The sequence below is a fragment of the Capsicum annuum genome, chromosome 4, assembly GCF_002878395.1.
Source record: "Capsicum annuum cultivar UCD-10X-F1 chromosome 4, UCD10Xv1.1, whole genome shotgun sequence".
Taxonomy (NCBI): Eukaryota; Viridiplantae; Streptophyta; class Magnoliopsida; order Solanales; family Solanaceae; genus Capsicum; species Capsicum annuum.
The window spans coordinates 10,252,449-10,268,296 of record NC_061114.1 but is presented as its reverse complement, the minus strand read 5'-3'; the positions used below and the strand labels follow the sequence as shown (position 1 = coordinate 10,268,296).

Below are 15,848 nucleotides of genomic sequence, written 5' to 3'. Positions count from 1 at the left end.
TTGATACTGCTGAGTCAGTGAATGTTTGAATGTACATGTGAATGTTTCTTTCTATTTCAAACAAAGAAGTAGACGACGAGACTGAATTTTGTCCCGATCATTATTCGGAGGAAGAAATAAAAGGAAGGAGGACAACCGAATCTTGACTTAAGGCATCCTAACTACCCAAGTTACAAGGAAATCAAGTGACAGGTATCTCAAAGGATTGGAGGGAGATGGACTATACCAAGTTGGAGAGTCGAATGAAGTCTCGTTGAGGTTTCGATCCGCAGCTCTATTATTACATCAAAAAATTACAAGTTAAAACATAAATGAAATTACAAAAATCCTATCTATGTAACTTCTTTTGGACTTTTGACTTGAGTTTCATCATCTCATTATTCAGGCGGGCTCCTGACTTGTAATTTCTTAAACTTGTTGCTTGGCTTTCAATTCCTTCACCCTGTTCTTCATACAAGCTCCTGACTTGCAATTTTTTTTCATCACCCTGTTCTTCAGGCGGGCTCCTGAAACCAGAATCAAAACTAAAACGAAAATTATCCCAAACAAAAATTAAGATAAAGAAAATTTTCTTTTTTTGAAAGTAAAGTCCCATTCTGCAGGAGGGTCCTGAACAGAAAGTAAAATCTCATTTTTCAGGAGGGTCCTGGGCAGAAAGTAAAATCCCATTTTTCAGGAGGGTCCTGAGCAGAAAATAAAATTCCATTTTTCATGAGGGTCCTGAGCAGAAAGTAAAATCCCATTTTTCAGGAGGGTCCTGAGCAGAAAGTAAAGTCCCATTTTTTTCGGAGGGTCCTGAACAGATCCTGAACAAAAAGTAAAGTCTCCTCTTTCGGGAGAGTCCTGAACAGAAAGTAAAGTCCCATTTTTGGGAGGGTCCTGAACAGAAAGAAAAATTTCATTTTTCAAGAGGATCCTGAACAGAAAGTAAAGTCCAAATTTTCAGGAGGGTCTTGAACAGAAAGTAAAGTCCCATTTTTCAGAAGGGTCCTGAACAGAAAGTAAAATTCCATTTTCCAAGAGGGTCCTGAACAGAAAGTAAAATTCCATTTTTCAGGAGGGTCCTGAACAGAAAATAAAATTTCATTTTTCAGGAGGGTCCTAAACAGAAAGTAAAGTTCAAATTTTCAGGAGGGTCCTGAACAGAAAGTAAAATTCTAATTTTCAGGAGGGTCCTGAACAGAAACTAAAATCCCATTTTCCAGGAAGGTCCTAAACAGAAAGAAAAATCCCATTTTCCAGGAAGGTTCTGAACAGAAAGTAAAATCTCATTTTTCAGGAGGGTCCTGAACAGAAAGTAAAATCCCATTTTCTAGGAGGGTCCTGAATAGAAAGTAAAATCTCATTTTTCAGGAGGGTCCTGAACAGAAAGTAAAATCTCATTTTTCAGGAGGGTCCTGGACATAAGTAAAATCCCATTTTTCAGTAGGGTCCTAGACAGAAAGTAAAATCTTATTTTTTAGGAGGGTCCAGAACAGAAAGTAAAATCCAATTTTCCAGGAGGGTCCTGAACAAAAAGTAAATTCCCATGGATGTGCTTTTCCAATGGTAGCTAAATTAAGTGAAGCGAATTTGCCCCTGTTTCAACAAAGAAAATTCGTTAGTTAAAAATATAGTGGTGGCTTGCAGCACTTAGCTGTTCCGACACTTGCTCTAGTTTCATTTCCTTAATTTTGTTTCGGATTGTTGGCACTTGCCCTGCTTTGTCACGTCATTGATCCAAACTCAGATTATTAAGAGTGACTCTGAAATAAATCACAGTATCTCTGCTTTGCCATGTTTCTCAGATAAACCCTTTAAACCGTGGTATTTTTATGAGTTTCCAGATTTTCCTGTTGCCAAAGCTTTCTGCATGCTCTTTTTTTCGGCTCACAATCATGTCTCTTTCATGTGCTGGCCTTTCTGCTTTGCTTTGTGCAATTGAAGAAGTTGACAGCCAGTTTTGAAATTTTTTCTCATTTATTTTGACATGGACTTGACTCAAAGACAAGAGAAAAATATCAACAATTTTTGCTTTATTTGGATAACTGACTCAAGAAAATAAAAATATAACTAAAGAGAACAAAAAAGACGACAATGAATGTCCTCATTGAAAAAGATGAAAGAAAATTTTATCTGAAAATGACAGTCAACTCTAATGATTATGACATGTATATCGGATTAAACTGCCTGATCTTTCTATCCAAAACTCTCACAAATTGTTGTTGAGTTAATGACCCATAAAGTGAGTTCCTTTCTTGGGCCAATTATATTCGGAGACCTCATTCGGCTAGTGGCGCCTTGAAGGATTTTCGTAACAAGCCTCTCTCATTTTCTTTTATCACCTGACCATTGCCTTATAGTATCCGAGAGGGTTTTTTACTAATAAGATTCCCTTATTTTTATTTCTTTCAATACACAGTCGTTTCACAATGCCCGTAAGGGTTTTCATTGATAAGGCTTTCTCATTTTTATCTCTCTCAACTTACCATCATCTTACGGTGCCCGTGAGGGTTTTCACCAATAAGACTTTCTCATTTTTATTTCTCTCTTGATTCCTTTTGCCGAGGAAGATAAGTAGTATTCAAAATGCGTCATCACATCCATTGCATGCTTAACCTTAATATTCTCAAAGATTGATCTGAAAGTCTTTCTTTGGTTGTAACTTGACTTTTGGATAGGGTTAGAAAGAAAGGATGGCATGGGGCCTAAACGACACCTAGAGTGGGGTATGACTTACAACTTTTGAAATCGACTCAAACAATGAGGATTAATTCATACCCCAGTTTTTTTTACTGGGCAATTCTAAACTATTTATTTGGTTGGACCGAGCCCAGAGTAGGGCAGCCTATGTATCTCACCCTCGAGAGAGGAGAATCAGGTCACGCGTAGTTCTGAAAGCTTGTTCTTTTGCTTGATTCTGATTTTTTTTCCTTTTGTTGACTCTCTTCTCTTTTTGTTCTTTTGGATACATTTTTTTTTCTCCCTTCTTTTTTTGAAACTTTTCTGACTCTATTGTTTTGTTCGACTCTTTTTTTTTTTAGTTTTGCTGACTCTATCTTGATTCCAAAAGAGGTGTATGAAAGAAAATAAAACAAAGGCTCAAATGGGGGTAAACAAAGGATGACACGATGTTTAGATAGCAGAATGAAATGTCTTCATCATATCAATCCTAAAAAATGCAAGTACATATTATGCAATATGAAAGTGAAAGATGAAGATCACTTGTGACATCTTTTACAGCATTAACTTTGACTGAGTCTATGCGTCACTATTTCTTTTGCAACTCCACCTTTATTGTACAGTCCTCACATTGAATGACTCATGATTTTGTGGAGCTGATTTTCTTTCTATTCACACAGCCACTATTTGACCTAATTGAGACATGTCATTCAATTGATGACCAAGTTATTCTCGTGATTCTCAAAATAAGTGCCTTAATTTCTAGAAAAGGCTTTAACTTGTCACCAAATATCTCAGTACTCTACCTATTTCTCAGATGTTTCTCTCTTCTTCTTTTTTAACCTTATCCCCTTGATTCAAAGCTCATGCTAAAACTGATTTTCAAGATCCGGCTAAAATTCTGCAAGCATGTCATATCACTAGAATTAATACAAAATGGACTGTGTAAAGAAAACAAACAACACATATTTAAAAGACAAAGGGAAAGGGACACTTCATTTAGTTGAAATAAAATATAGAAGGGTTTGAATATGCACGACAAAGGGACAAAACAAGATAGATCCCGAACTACAACCCTAAAATAATTCAGAAAACAAAAAAGAAAACAAAACAAACTACCAGACCTCTTCCTAGTAGGGAGAGGGGTGACTTCTCAATTGCTCAGCCTAACAACTTAGCCACTGGTTTGCATATCAGCATGACTAGAGCTTTCCTCACTGTCAGACACATTTCCTTCAGCAAATAAGTTCTGGATCCTCATGCTTAACTTATTGTTCCCACATATTTTGCAGTACCGCATACTGGTGAAGAACTCTATGGGATGCTCGAGGTGTCAACGTTTTGCACTATAATCACTTTTTCTTGAATCATCTTTTCTATTTCTCTTTTCAAAGTATGATAATCTTTAATACTGTGATTCTGAATATTAGAATGAAATGCACACTGTATATTAGGGTCAAAATTTCTTGAATATGGGTCAGGTGTATACCCAAGGAGAAGAGTAATCATGCCTTTCTATCTTAAACTCTGGAACAAACTGGCATAGGATTCCCCAATAAGAGTGAAATTACCCTTTTCATTCCTCCTTTTTGCAAACACTGGCCTCGGATGAAACTTGGATTTAGAGGTTCCTTGATAAATTTATGGGGGTCGAGGATGATGTTGAGGGATAGATGCATGCCATTGTGGATAAGAAGATGGATGAGCATACAACTGTGCATTGTTCAAAGAATATTGAGGAAGTAGAATGAGATTTCTTGGATTTTGGAAAAAGGAACCATGTTGCAAGTGGTTATGTGGATCTAACATGTAAGCTCGGGATTGAGGCTGACAGTATTGGTGGGTTGAACCTCTCAAACTCTTTTTTGGCCCTAGCATGACAATATGTGCATTTTCCTTCTTCTTTCCTTTAGTTTTCCTTGATTGATTACAACGTCATCCCAAATATTTCACAGAAGCATTCTATCCACCAAGCTCCTCAAATTTTGATGTCTCAAAGCTTGAAGGAAGGTTAACACTTGAAAACATGCCCCAATTTTTATATGAAATATCTTCATAGCCCACAAGTCCCAAGGAACTTTTCATATCATTTTCTACACTCTTAACTTTCTTAACCATTTTCTCTAGTTCTTCTAACATGCTAGTCTTCTTAGTAAGAAATTTTGGCGGTCCACTTAACTTAACTGTAGGCTCAAGAGTATAACAATGATCATCACGAGTATTGAACGTGGATTCACTAGTGGACTGGGAAAGCACAATCGTTGGATTGATAGCCAAAGTGGAAGCCTTAGTAGAAGGTTGAGTAACAAAAACACAAACGGTATGTGGTGCGGTGAATATGGTAGACTTATACTGAGGAGCTAAAGAAAGAGTAGTGGAAGCATTGAGGTGCATTTGAAGTGAAATGGATTATGAGGCATGCTGTGGTGCATCAACAAAAGTAGGAAACTGGCTTTGCAATTGTGATAGAAAACTCAAGGTATTTGTAGGGTCAATAGTGCGGAATGAAGGAGGAGGCAGCCCACTGGCCAAAGCTCGATACATTTTCATCATTTGTTGTCTTAGTCTCAAATTCTCTTCCTTTAAACTCTCAATTTCTTGACTCTTTGTTTGATCCATGAGGTTACTCTCTATATCCTTGTTGGACACAGCTAACCTTCCTTAGATTTGGTGTGATGTGGAGGACTAGCTACAGTGCCACAAACAACCACCTTAAACTAACTGAATAATAGAAACACCAAATGTGTTAGAGTTTAACACCTTCTCAAAATCTTTTTTTTATTTTTTCTTTTCTTTGTAAAAGATCACCGAAGCCAAGAAAGGCGCCTACGTATCTCACTCCCGAGAAAGAAGAATCAGGTGTGTGTAGTTCGTGAAGTCTTGCCAAAATGGCCAATTAAACTCTTTTTCCATTCTTTTTCTTGAAACTTCACAGAGAAAAGAAAATAACAAATTGTCAAAAGAATTGATAATTTTTTTTTTGTATTTTTCAAGTTTAAATCCTTATACAAAATGAAATCTGTAATTACCAAAGAAAATTTTTTTGGGCTTTCAATTTTGAGTTTCATACAAAATGAAATTTAAACCTATTAAAGGAAAATCTTTTTGGATTTTTTAAATAAGATCCACCAAAAATAAAACCTACGATTATTAAGGAAAGTCTTTTTGTATTTTTCTTTACAAGGCATATTTGAAACACCTACTCTAAATGAGGAGAAGAAAATCTTCTTCTTTTTTTAAATAAGATCCCCGAATCAACAATAGGCTGCCTATGTATCTCACTCCCGAGAGAAGGGAATCAGGGGTGCGTAGTTCGTCCAGTTTGGATAATTTAAGATTAAATAATGAACTGAACCGTGACTTGAGAGACACGACCAAAGACAAACGATGAACAATGTAAATAAAATCTTTTTGTGTTTTCAGTTTGACGCTTCACATAAAAATGACACCAACAACTATGAAAGAATTTTTTTTTCTTTTGGTATTTTCCTATATGAAACGTACAAAACTTCTACCATCTTTTTTGAATTTTTCGTTTATAAAAATTTCCTATTGAAAAAAATCTTTTTGAAATTCTCGAATTATGGATGCTTGCTAAAAGAAACAAAGGAAAATCTTTTTGATGTTTTTGTTTTTGACAAATGAATACAAAAAATAAAAAATCTTTTTAATTTTTGAATTGTGGAAAATAAAAGTCATAAAAAACTCTTAAAACTTCGAAACTCTTTTTTTTTTCAGCACACCTTACTTCTAACACATGTTTTTCCCAAATCAGTCCGTCAAATGATCACGTTACCCTCAAAGATGCAACATTTAGCACATAGGGATGCTTTAGAGGTGAGTCTCCTACAAAGGACCAAGTGAGCTCGCTAGGTCTCAATATTATGCACATACGCATGACCTAAAGGCTGACCTACATTGGGGTTCACTAACCAGGCTGTTCGGGAGAGCGTATGGTCGATAGTGGCTGCGACAGCTTTTCACCTACTCTATACGTCCGACGGCTCCCCCTACTAAAATAAGGGTGACTCAACTAGAGTTCGTGTACACGGCGTGCATTTAGAGAATTGTTGCAGAAAGAATTGATTCGGGTTATGAAAATGATGTCAGATATAAAACGGTAACACATAAGATAAAAACTGTAAACAAAGAACACGTGTAGACACTCAACAATGATAAACAATAACACAAAACAATCACAAACAAAATGTCTATAAACCTATAGTGCCAAACTAAGTCGATACAACTCCCAAAATAAACTCGAATTCTGAAAAATTCCCCAGCAGAGTCGCCAGAGCTGTCATACTACTTTTTCAACCCTAAAAGATTCAATTTAAGTTTCGAAGGGTTTTTATTATTAAAGTGACAAAATAATCGAAAATTTATTTCGAAAAAAGGATTATTTACACTTTTTATTCAGAGTCGCCACTTGACATAATCCGGTGTGCCAAGTCACCTTTAAAAGATCCTTTTTAAAATAATTTGACTCTTTGAAACTGGTTTGCGAACAGATATTTCGACTAAGAAATTCTGTTGACCGAGGAAAAGGTGTTAGGCACCCCTCGGTCCCGTGGTTTGACCACGGTCGGTTGGTGAAGCGTATCGGCTAATTTTGGCACTAAGAATGTATAAACCACATAAAACACATAAACAAACATCCAAACACACGAAACAAAATAAATCCAAAGTATAGTGTTCAGTCCAATTATACAGTCCAAAATAAATAAAAATGCGAAAATAAATCCTATCTAACCTACACTAATCCTAACTATGCTCCCGTGTTTTACCCAATGCCTCGGGCCTTCATCACGAACGTCTTCCGCCAACATAGTACGTCGGAGCATTCCCCGATGAATAAATACAGCGTGTCTCGGGGCATTCTCCGGCTAAATGAATACATTTGAATTAAATACGATAAACTAGAAAGAAACATTCACACGCACATTCCAACATTCAACCAAAACAACAAGTTCTAAAATTTGCCTACCCGAACCTATATTGCCTATCTGTTTCAACACATCATAAATCTATCATGATTCATATCAACAATAAATCAAAATTAAACTGAATCTATCCTTTTCGTCAATTTTCCATCCCCAAATTAATTCTCAAAATTCCAACAATTCGCGGTCATCGCTTTAACAATCCACAATCATTGTCAACAAAACCAAACAAACAAATCGATATCACCCAAATATTCATATCATGCTTTACACAAATCAAATCATGCGTGTATAATGAAATCAAAATGAGAAGGAGATAGAATTGGACCTCAAATTGAACTTTATTAATTAACTAATCTTTCTGAATAGAACCGCGCCCAACGGAACCTCAACGTCAAACCTCAATCATGAACCCAAATCATCAAATTTAATCCCCTTTTATTTTGTTTTTACCAACCCGAACCAGATTTGAAAATCACAGGAACCGAACCCACTTTTTCCGATCGTGTATGTGAGTGTTTGTTATTGTTGGTCGACCTATGAGCTACGTTGAGCTTCAAAAGTGACTGGAAGATGATGGGGACGATGTTTCAGATGAGAATGGTGAGGAAGAAGTGGATTCCGATGATATTTTATCAAAAATCTGCAGAGAAACGGTCAAACGATGGATGAAAAACTAATTCCGGTGAGCCAAGTCGCCAGAACAGTGACCAAAGACCTGAAACCCTCACCCTCTCTCTCGATTTTCACCCTATCTACCTGATTTCATCACTCTCTCTTTCCGTTATTCTCTCTCTCTCCGCTTGTGATCCTCACTCTCTCGATTCACTATTCCCCCTTCGATTCACCTCGAGTCTCACTATTTTTCACCATTTGTGTGTGATTTGGGTATGGGTGTGCGTGTATGTGGCTGTGCTTGAGAGTGGAATTGTGAGTTGGTCCCTAACTTTTTGTGTATTGTCGATCCAAGAAGAGAAAGAAAAATGGATGATCCTCCCTTTTCAATTGAAAACCAAAAATGGAATCCTTTTGCTCTTTTTGTTATTGTTTCTTTTGTGAATATGATAAGAAAAATGGAATTCATGTGAGTGGGGTAGGGGTAGGTGAGGGTAAGGGTATGGGGTGAGGTTAGGGGTAGGTGATTAGGATAAAGTTTGTTAGAATAGATTAAAACTAGATAAAATTTGTTAGGAATTTTGTAAAAGGTTGTTATTTTTGTGGGATATAATCACATGGGTAAGGGTGCGTGGTAGGGTGAGCTAAAAAACGGATAAAATTAGACTTGGGAGGGACAAAATTAGGTGTCTACAATTATTAGTTTGGGTAAAACAATAGTGATTGAATTTCAGCAGGTACACGTTATAAAATTATGATTCATTCCAACTCATTTGATAAGAAGCCAATTTTCACATGTTCAAATTTAGTCTATATCTAAACTCTTGATTGATTATGGCTAAATATTTATTCAAATTGAATCATGAATTTTTCTATCAAAATAGTTTTCAAAACTTTTATTAGTTGAAATGTTATATAAAACTATAAACAATAATAATAATAATAATTTTCATTGTTTTTGATTGAGCAACCATGTGCATAAAGTTGTGAAGTATATAAAAGAAATGCAAGCAAATATCAAGAAATTGGAGAAATGAAATTGAGTGTTATTTCAACGGATTAAAATTATTAGGTGGCTCGGGTCAGGTTAAAGAGATAATTGGATAATTTTAAGTGAAATACTTTATTTTATTTGGTTTGAAAAATCTATTCAATTGAGGGGTAAGTATGTAAAATTTGATAATGAAAAGGGTATATTTGACCCTATAGTATAACGACAAGGGCATATTTGGCCCATAGTATAACGAGGGGCAAATTTAATCAATTAATAAAAGTAGAGGAACATTTTTTATAGCAAGGGCATTTTGTTTGTTGCGTGAATGATTTTGTCATGCTGAAGATGAGCATATTAAGTTTTAGACATATAATGAAGAACTAGAAGATTCTTCATGAACTATTACTTGTTCTCATGATAAGTTAATTGAACCAGCTAATATTGGGACTCAGAAAAACGTAAAAGGTGAATAAGGGCCCATTCACCCGTGATTTGATATGACACATCTATAAGATGGTCACATGTACGTTTATTGTCAACCTGCAATTTGACATTCATAAAGTTGTCTTCTAAATTAAATTGAGTCAAGAGCATAATTTTCAGATAATGTAGTCAAGACAATTGATCTTGATAAATGCTGGTTATATTCAAGTTGGTTTAGCATTGACTGCCTCATATAAATAGCTAAATCATTGCTTATGAGAACAAAGATAAATAATATTGGTCTGAAATATATATTGCATACAATAGCACTTGTGTGCATTAGACCAATAAATTATGATCAATTCTTTCCTCTCAATTAATATCATTTTCATCTAATAGATTTTTGATGTACGGTGTGTAATTAATAGATATATCATTATTCACAAAGATGGATTCTGTAAAGTAGGTTGGAGTATATGTTAGTTTTCCTAACATAAGGGGGGATAATAAGCTGCTAAGAAATATGTTGAAAATTATCATTAGTACGATCCTCATTTAAAAGATAATTCAAGTCAAATGCAAGAAGCATTTCTTGACCCAAAATTGATTTCGTATTTAGCTGTAGATGCTCCTACTGTGTGTCCCTGAAGGAGAGAGTCTATAGCATACATGAAGCATGGTAGATCAATCGGTTCCAAATAAAATATTTCTTGAAAAAAAGAATGGAGCAAATGATCATAATAAAGAGGCAATATGCTCTTGAAGAGTGCCGACATAACGCTTTGTGAAACCTCCAAAAGAGGTTCAGGTACCTGAAAATAAGAATGTGATGAGATCTCAATAAGTTATGTCGTAATGTGAACCGATACAAATGATATATCGTTGACAATATCTTTAGTACAATAGCGCGCAATATTGTATAATATTATGAGGATCTGAATTCTACGTTTATTTAAGCATGCTGACGTAGAAAATAATTATCAAGTGAAATATGGTTCTTGATAAACATAGGGTTTATTTGAACTGCAGTCCTGATATCAGAAGATATCATGTATTTAATATTGAATAGTTCACTTGATAAAGAAATTTAGATGAAAAATCCAGAAGGATTAAAGATGCCTGAAGCATATAGTTCAAAGCCTCAAAAATTATATTCAATTAGATTACAAAAATCATTATAACGATCTAAAACAATCAGGCCGTATACAGTATAATCGTCTTAGTGAGTACTTGATAAACGAGGGGTACATAAATAATGTCATTTGTCCTTATATTTTCATTAAGAAAACAACATCAGAATTTGTTATACTTGATGTTTATATGGATGACATAAATCTTATTGGAACTCTAGAAGAGATCCAAAAGGCAATTGAATATCTAAAGACAGAATTTGAAATAAAAGATCTTGGAAAGACAAAACTTTGTCTTGGTCTGCAAACTGAACATTTAGCAGACTGGATCTTCATCCACCAATCTGCCTATACTGAGAATGTCTTGAAATAATTTTATACGGACAAAGCACATCCATACTCTAATGATTGTTCGATCACTTGAAGTGAGTAAAGATTCATTTCGACCTCCAGAAGAGGGTAAAAAAATTTTTGGTCCTGAAGTACTATATCTCAATGTTGGTACACTTATGTATTTTGCTAATAGCGCAAGGCTTCATATAGCCCATCCTGTTAATTTGCTATCCAGGTACAGTTTTCTTTCATGTAAACATTGAAACAGAGATAAACATATATTGCGATATCTAAAGAGGCCTATTGATATGAGTCTATTTTATACTAACAAAGATAGTTTAGATTTTGTTAGTCGTACAGCTGAAGGTTATTTATTTGAACCACATAAAGCGAGATCTCAAATAGGCTATGTGTTTACATAAGGAGGTATTGCTATGTCATGACGATCTACAAAGCAGTCTATCGTCGCTACTTCTTCAAGTCATGCTGAGATAATAGCTATTTATGAGGCAAGTAGATACATATGACCAAAATCAGCGATACATTCCATCAAAGAGAAATGTGGCTTGAAGTTTAATAGCAAGATACCCACAGTTATATTTGAAGACAATGCAACATGCATAACTCAATTAAAAGGAGGCTTTATAAAGGGAGATAGAACAAAACATATTTCGCCAGAGATATTCTTCACGCATGATCTCCAGAAGAATGACGATATTGATGTACAACAAATATGTTCAAGTGACTATCCAACAAATTTGTTCACCAAGTCTTTACCAACTTCAACTTTTGAGAAGATGGTATACAAGAATGGAATGCGAACACTAAACCAGTTGAATCGGGTCTTCATCAGGGGAGTAAGAATATGCGTTGTACTCTTTTTTCCTTAACCAAGATTTTTATTCCATTGAATTTTACCTGATAAGGTTTTTAATGAGGCAACACTCAAATGTGTAATCGGAAAATTTTATTTTACATGAACATCCAACGGAAGTGTTCTAAAATATTGGATGCCATGTGGCAACCAAAGATGGCATGAGGCATCATTTTAGCTTGGCTAATTGCTAACTAATTAGCCACCGTTTGTCACATTTTAGGCTATAAATAGCATAATTGATTGAATGAAATAGGTGATGTGAGGAAATATATTCTCCATTTTACATTGCTTGTTTATTACTATTTTACATAATTTTATAGCAAATACTATTTTTTTCATAAATAATTTTAAATATTTTATTTCTTTCAGTCATTAATTTGATTTAGTCTACTTACTTCACATGCCCTACAACTCATAAATATTGTGACATTCCACTGCCACACCACCACCACAAACACATATCGAGAATTCAAAATCAAAATCTTTAAGGAAAAACTTCATATTGGAGTCCACTGATCCAAATGCGTACCACTTAAGACTTATTTGAGCAAATTGCTTTTTACTAAGAGTTTACCCATATATATCGAGAGTTCGATCCTTTGGTCAAGGAAAGGACAACCACATTCGATGAATCGGTGGTATAGGTTGAATCTTATATGATAAGCTTTAAGATTTTCTTTGCTAAAAAGGAAAATATTCAACTCATAAATATTATACTATAGTATACTTTTTTGTGACATCGCACATTACCACCATCACAACCACTACATATATAAACAACACGCATACCAAATCCCTATAGGGTTTGCTGTCGCCGTCGTCAATATTCTCACTCTGGTGTCCGCTATTCATATTGTAGCAGACTAATCGAATTATTACCACATAGGGATCATTTGGAAGAAAGACTTCTTATCAAGATTTTTTCTAAACTCAAAATTCAAAATTGAAATTGCTAATTTAAGATAAGGAATAACATCATCCACTGCACCACATCCTTTGATGTCTACAAAGCTGAATCAAACATGGTTAAGGTTTAAAATTTTATTTGCTAAAAAGGCAAGAAAACAACTCATCAATATCGCACACCACCACTATATATTCAAAACTCGAAATCGAGATCTTTAATTAAGATAAAGCTTCACATTGGAGTCAACTAATCTGAATTCACGCTATGTAAGGCCTATTCGAGAAAAAAGCTCTTTACTGAGAGGTTCTTCATATTCAGAACTCGATTTTTTAATTAAGGAAATAACAACCTCACCTGCTGCACCGATAGTATAAGTTGAATCCACCACTGTGCATTTTCAAACAAAGAAGACAACTATATCCAGGTGCTTACACCGTATGAAATGCCCTCAGCAGTTTGGCCTCTTATATGCACCGGAGGCAAAATCTTTTTCCCAATTAAAAAGTGCATCTCTATGGCTCTGTAGCTGGCCTCAATGCTTAACGTCAGGTGCCTTCACATAGCATCAGACTAATTCAAATTCATATCACGTGATAATTATTCAGAAGAAAATATTTTTTAATACATATTTTTTCATAGTTAAAACTCAAAATCAAAACTTAAATTTTTTCATATTCAAAACTCAAAATCGAGACGTGTGATATAAATTTGAATCCTGTATGGTTAAGGTTTAAGATTTTTCTTATGCAAAAAAAAAGAAAGGCAAAAATCCAACTCAAATAAAACTATCCTTTTTGGTACCACACCACCACCACTACATATATATATGTATATATACATAAACAACACGTATAAATACTCCTTCCCTCTCTTACAACAAAAATCCATCTAGGGTTTTACCGCCGCCGTCGTCGTCGCCGTCATCATTCTCCTTTCTTACAAAACCCTAACAATGCAACCAGCGAATAACATGTCGGGGCCACCACAACAACAACAGTACCAGCAACAGCAGCCGCCGCCACAACAACAACATTGGATGGCTCAGCAACAGCCGGCAACATATCAGGTTCCGCCGCCGCAGCAATCGGGGTATTATTACCAGCAGCCACAGGAACCGCAGTACAATGCTGCAGCTGCGGCGGGAGGAGGAGGAGTAGCGGCAGCTCAGCCGACTAGCTCCGATGAGATCCGGAGCTTGTGGATTGGAGATCTACAGTTTTGGATGGATGAACAGTACATCCAAAATTGCTTTGTTCATACTGGAGAGGTAACGCTTCCTTCGATTTCTCGAATATTTGTACATCCGAAATTGCTTTACTAGTTTTTTGTCTGTACAAATTACTTGTATCTGTTACGCTTCCTTCAATTTCTTTGAATATTTGGGAAAAATTTTCCAGTTTTTTTATCGTTCTCTGCTTTGTTTTTACTATTTTTTTGGTGTGTGTTATGCTTCAATTTTTGTTGTGTTCTATGCAGCAGATGCTATATGAATAATCTGTATCCTGTTTTCCTGAAATTAAGCGCCAAAAATTGCGTTGATTCTTTTATGTAGATATGTTTCAATTTCTCGAATATTTGGAAAGAAAATACTCCAGTTTTTTGCGTTCTATGCTATGCTTTTACTATTATTTTTGTGTGTTATGCTTCAATTTTTTCGCTTTCTATGCTAAAGATGCTATTTGAATAATCTGCATTTGTTTTGCCTGAAATTAAGCTGCAGGAAATCGCATGGATGCTTATAACTAGCTATGTTTATGTGTTGCTGTTGAAGTTATGCGTTAAAAATTAATAATTTTTGTGTTAAGTTCCACTTTTTTGTGTTCTATCATCTGTATTTGTTCAGTTTTCTGCAAGTTATTTGAATATTTGGAATAAAATTCTCCAGGTTATATAGCCTGATAGCTAGATATGTTTATGTGGCATTGATGTTTTTGTGCAAAGAATTATGAGGTTAAACAGGACATTTTGGATGGTTTTTGAGATTTTTGGTTGCACTTCAAGTATTTTGGGTCCTATCCTACACATGCTAATTGCTATGTATGTTATCTGTATCCGTTCCGTTTCCATTAAGTTCTTCGAGTATTTGGAATAAATTCTCCAGGTTATATTGCCTGAAATTAGGTGGCAGGAAATTACATTGATGCTTATATCTCGATATGTTTATATGTGGCTGTTGAGGTTCTGTGTTAAGAATTACTATTTTTGTATATAGCTGCAATATTCCCCCCTAACTGCACTACATGAATAATCTGTATCTGTTTTGCTTCCTTCAAGTTTTTCGAATATTTGGAAAAAATTCTCCAGGTATTATTTTTTGTGCTAAACTTCAAGTGTTCCTCTATCCTAACCATGCCATATGAATAATCTGTATCTGTTCAAGTTCTTCAAATAATTGGAAAAAATTCTCCACGTTATTTTGCCTGAAATTATGTGGATATCTAGATATGTTTATATGTTGATGTTTTACGTTGAGAAATATGAGGTGCCAAGTGGAAAGCTTGGATATTTTTAATTTTTGGAATTTGCTGTGGTTTTATGCTTTGGAATACTTCCCCTATTATTTGTGATGCCTTCATTATTTCTGTTTTCTTCTTCTAAATCTGTTTTGATATGTGTTACTTGAGTCCGTGGTCTTTCGGAAACAACTTCTCTACCCCCATTAGATTCCACCTGTCGGATTTTACTCTATATGTTGTGTTTTTACCTTTGATGTGCTGTAGATGGTATTTTGACACAACGTTGTAATTGTTAATTCGAGGAACGCGTTACACTGAGGTGTAGTTTGTATTTGTTGAATTGTATTGCATTTATGGATAGGTCTCCATATGTTAATTTCTCTGGGTAGTGTGTTGAAGTAGCTGCTCTGATGATAAAATTAGCTTGTAGGAAGATTGGTCGGGTTAGGTGGTGTATAAGTCTGACTAACATGTGTTCTTGCCTTGAATTCTTATTATGTGGGGTTTGT

General features: G+C 35.1%; 1 protein-coding gene across 1 annotated transcript in view; it reads left to right on the top strand.

Annotated features, from left to right (window-relative positions):
• Positions 1–13,358: 13,358 nt before the first annotated feature.
• Positions 13,359–15,848, top strand: part of LOC107868298 (polyadenylate-binding protein RBP45) — a 10,301-nt gene continuing 7,811 nt past the window's right edge. The window contains exon 1 of the mRNA XM_016714955.2: positions 13,359–14,150. Coding sequence (XP_016570441.2) covers positions 13,836–14,150 — 315 coding nt within the window. The 5' untranslated portion in view covers positions 13,359–13,835. The remainder of the gene's footprint in view (positions 14,151–15,848) is intronic.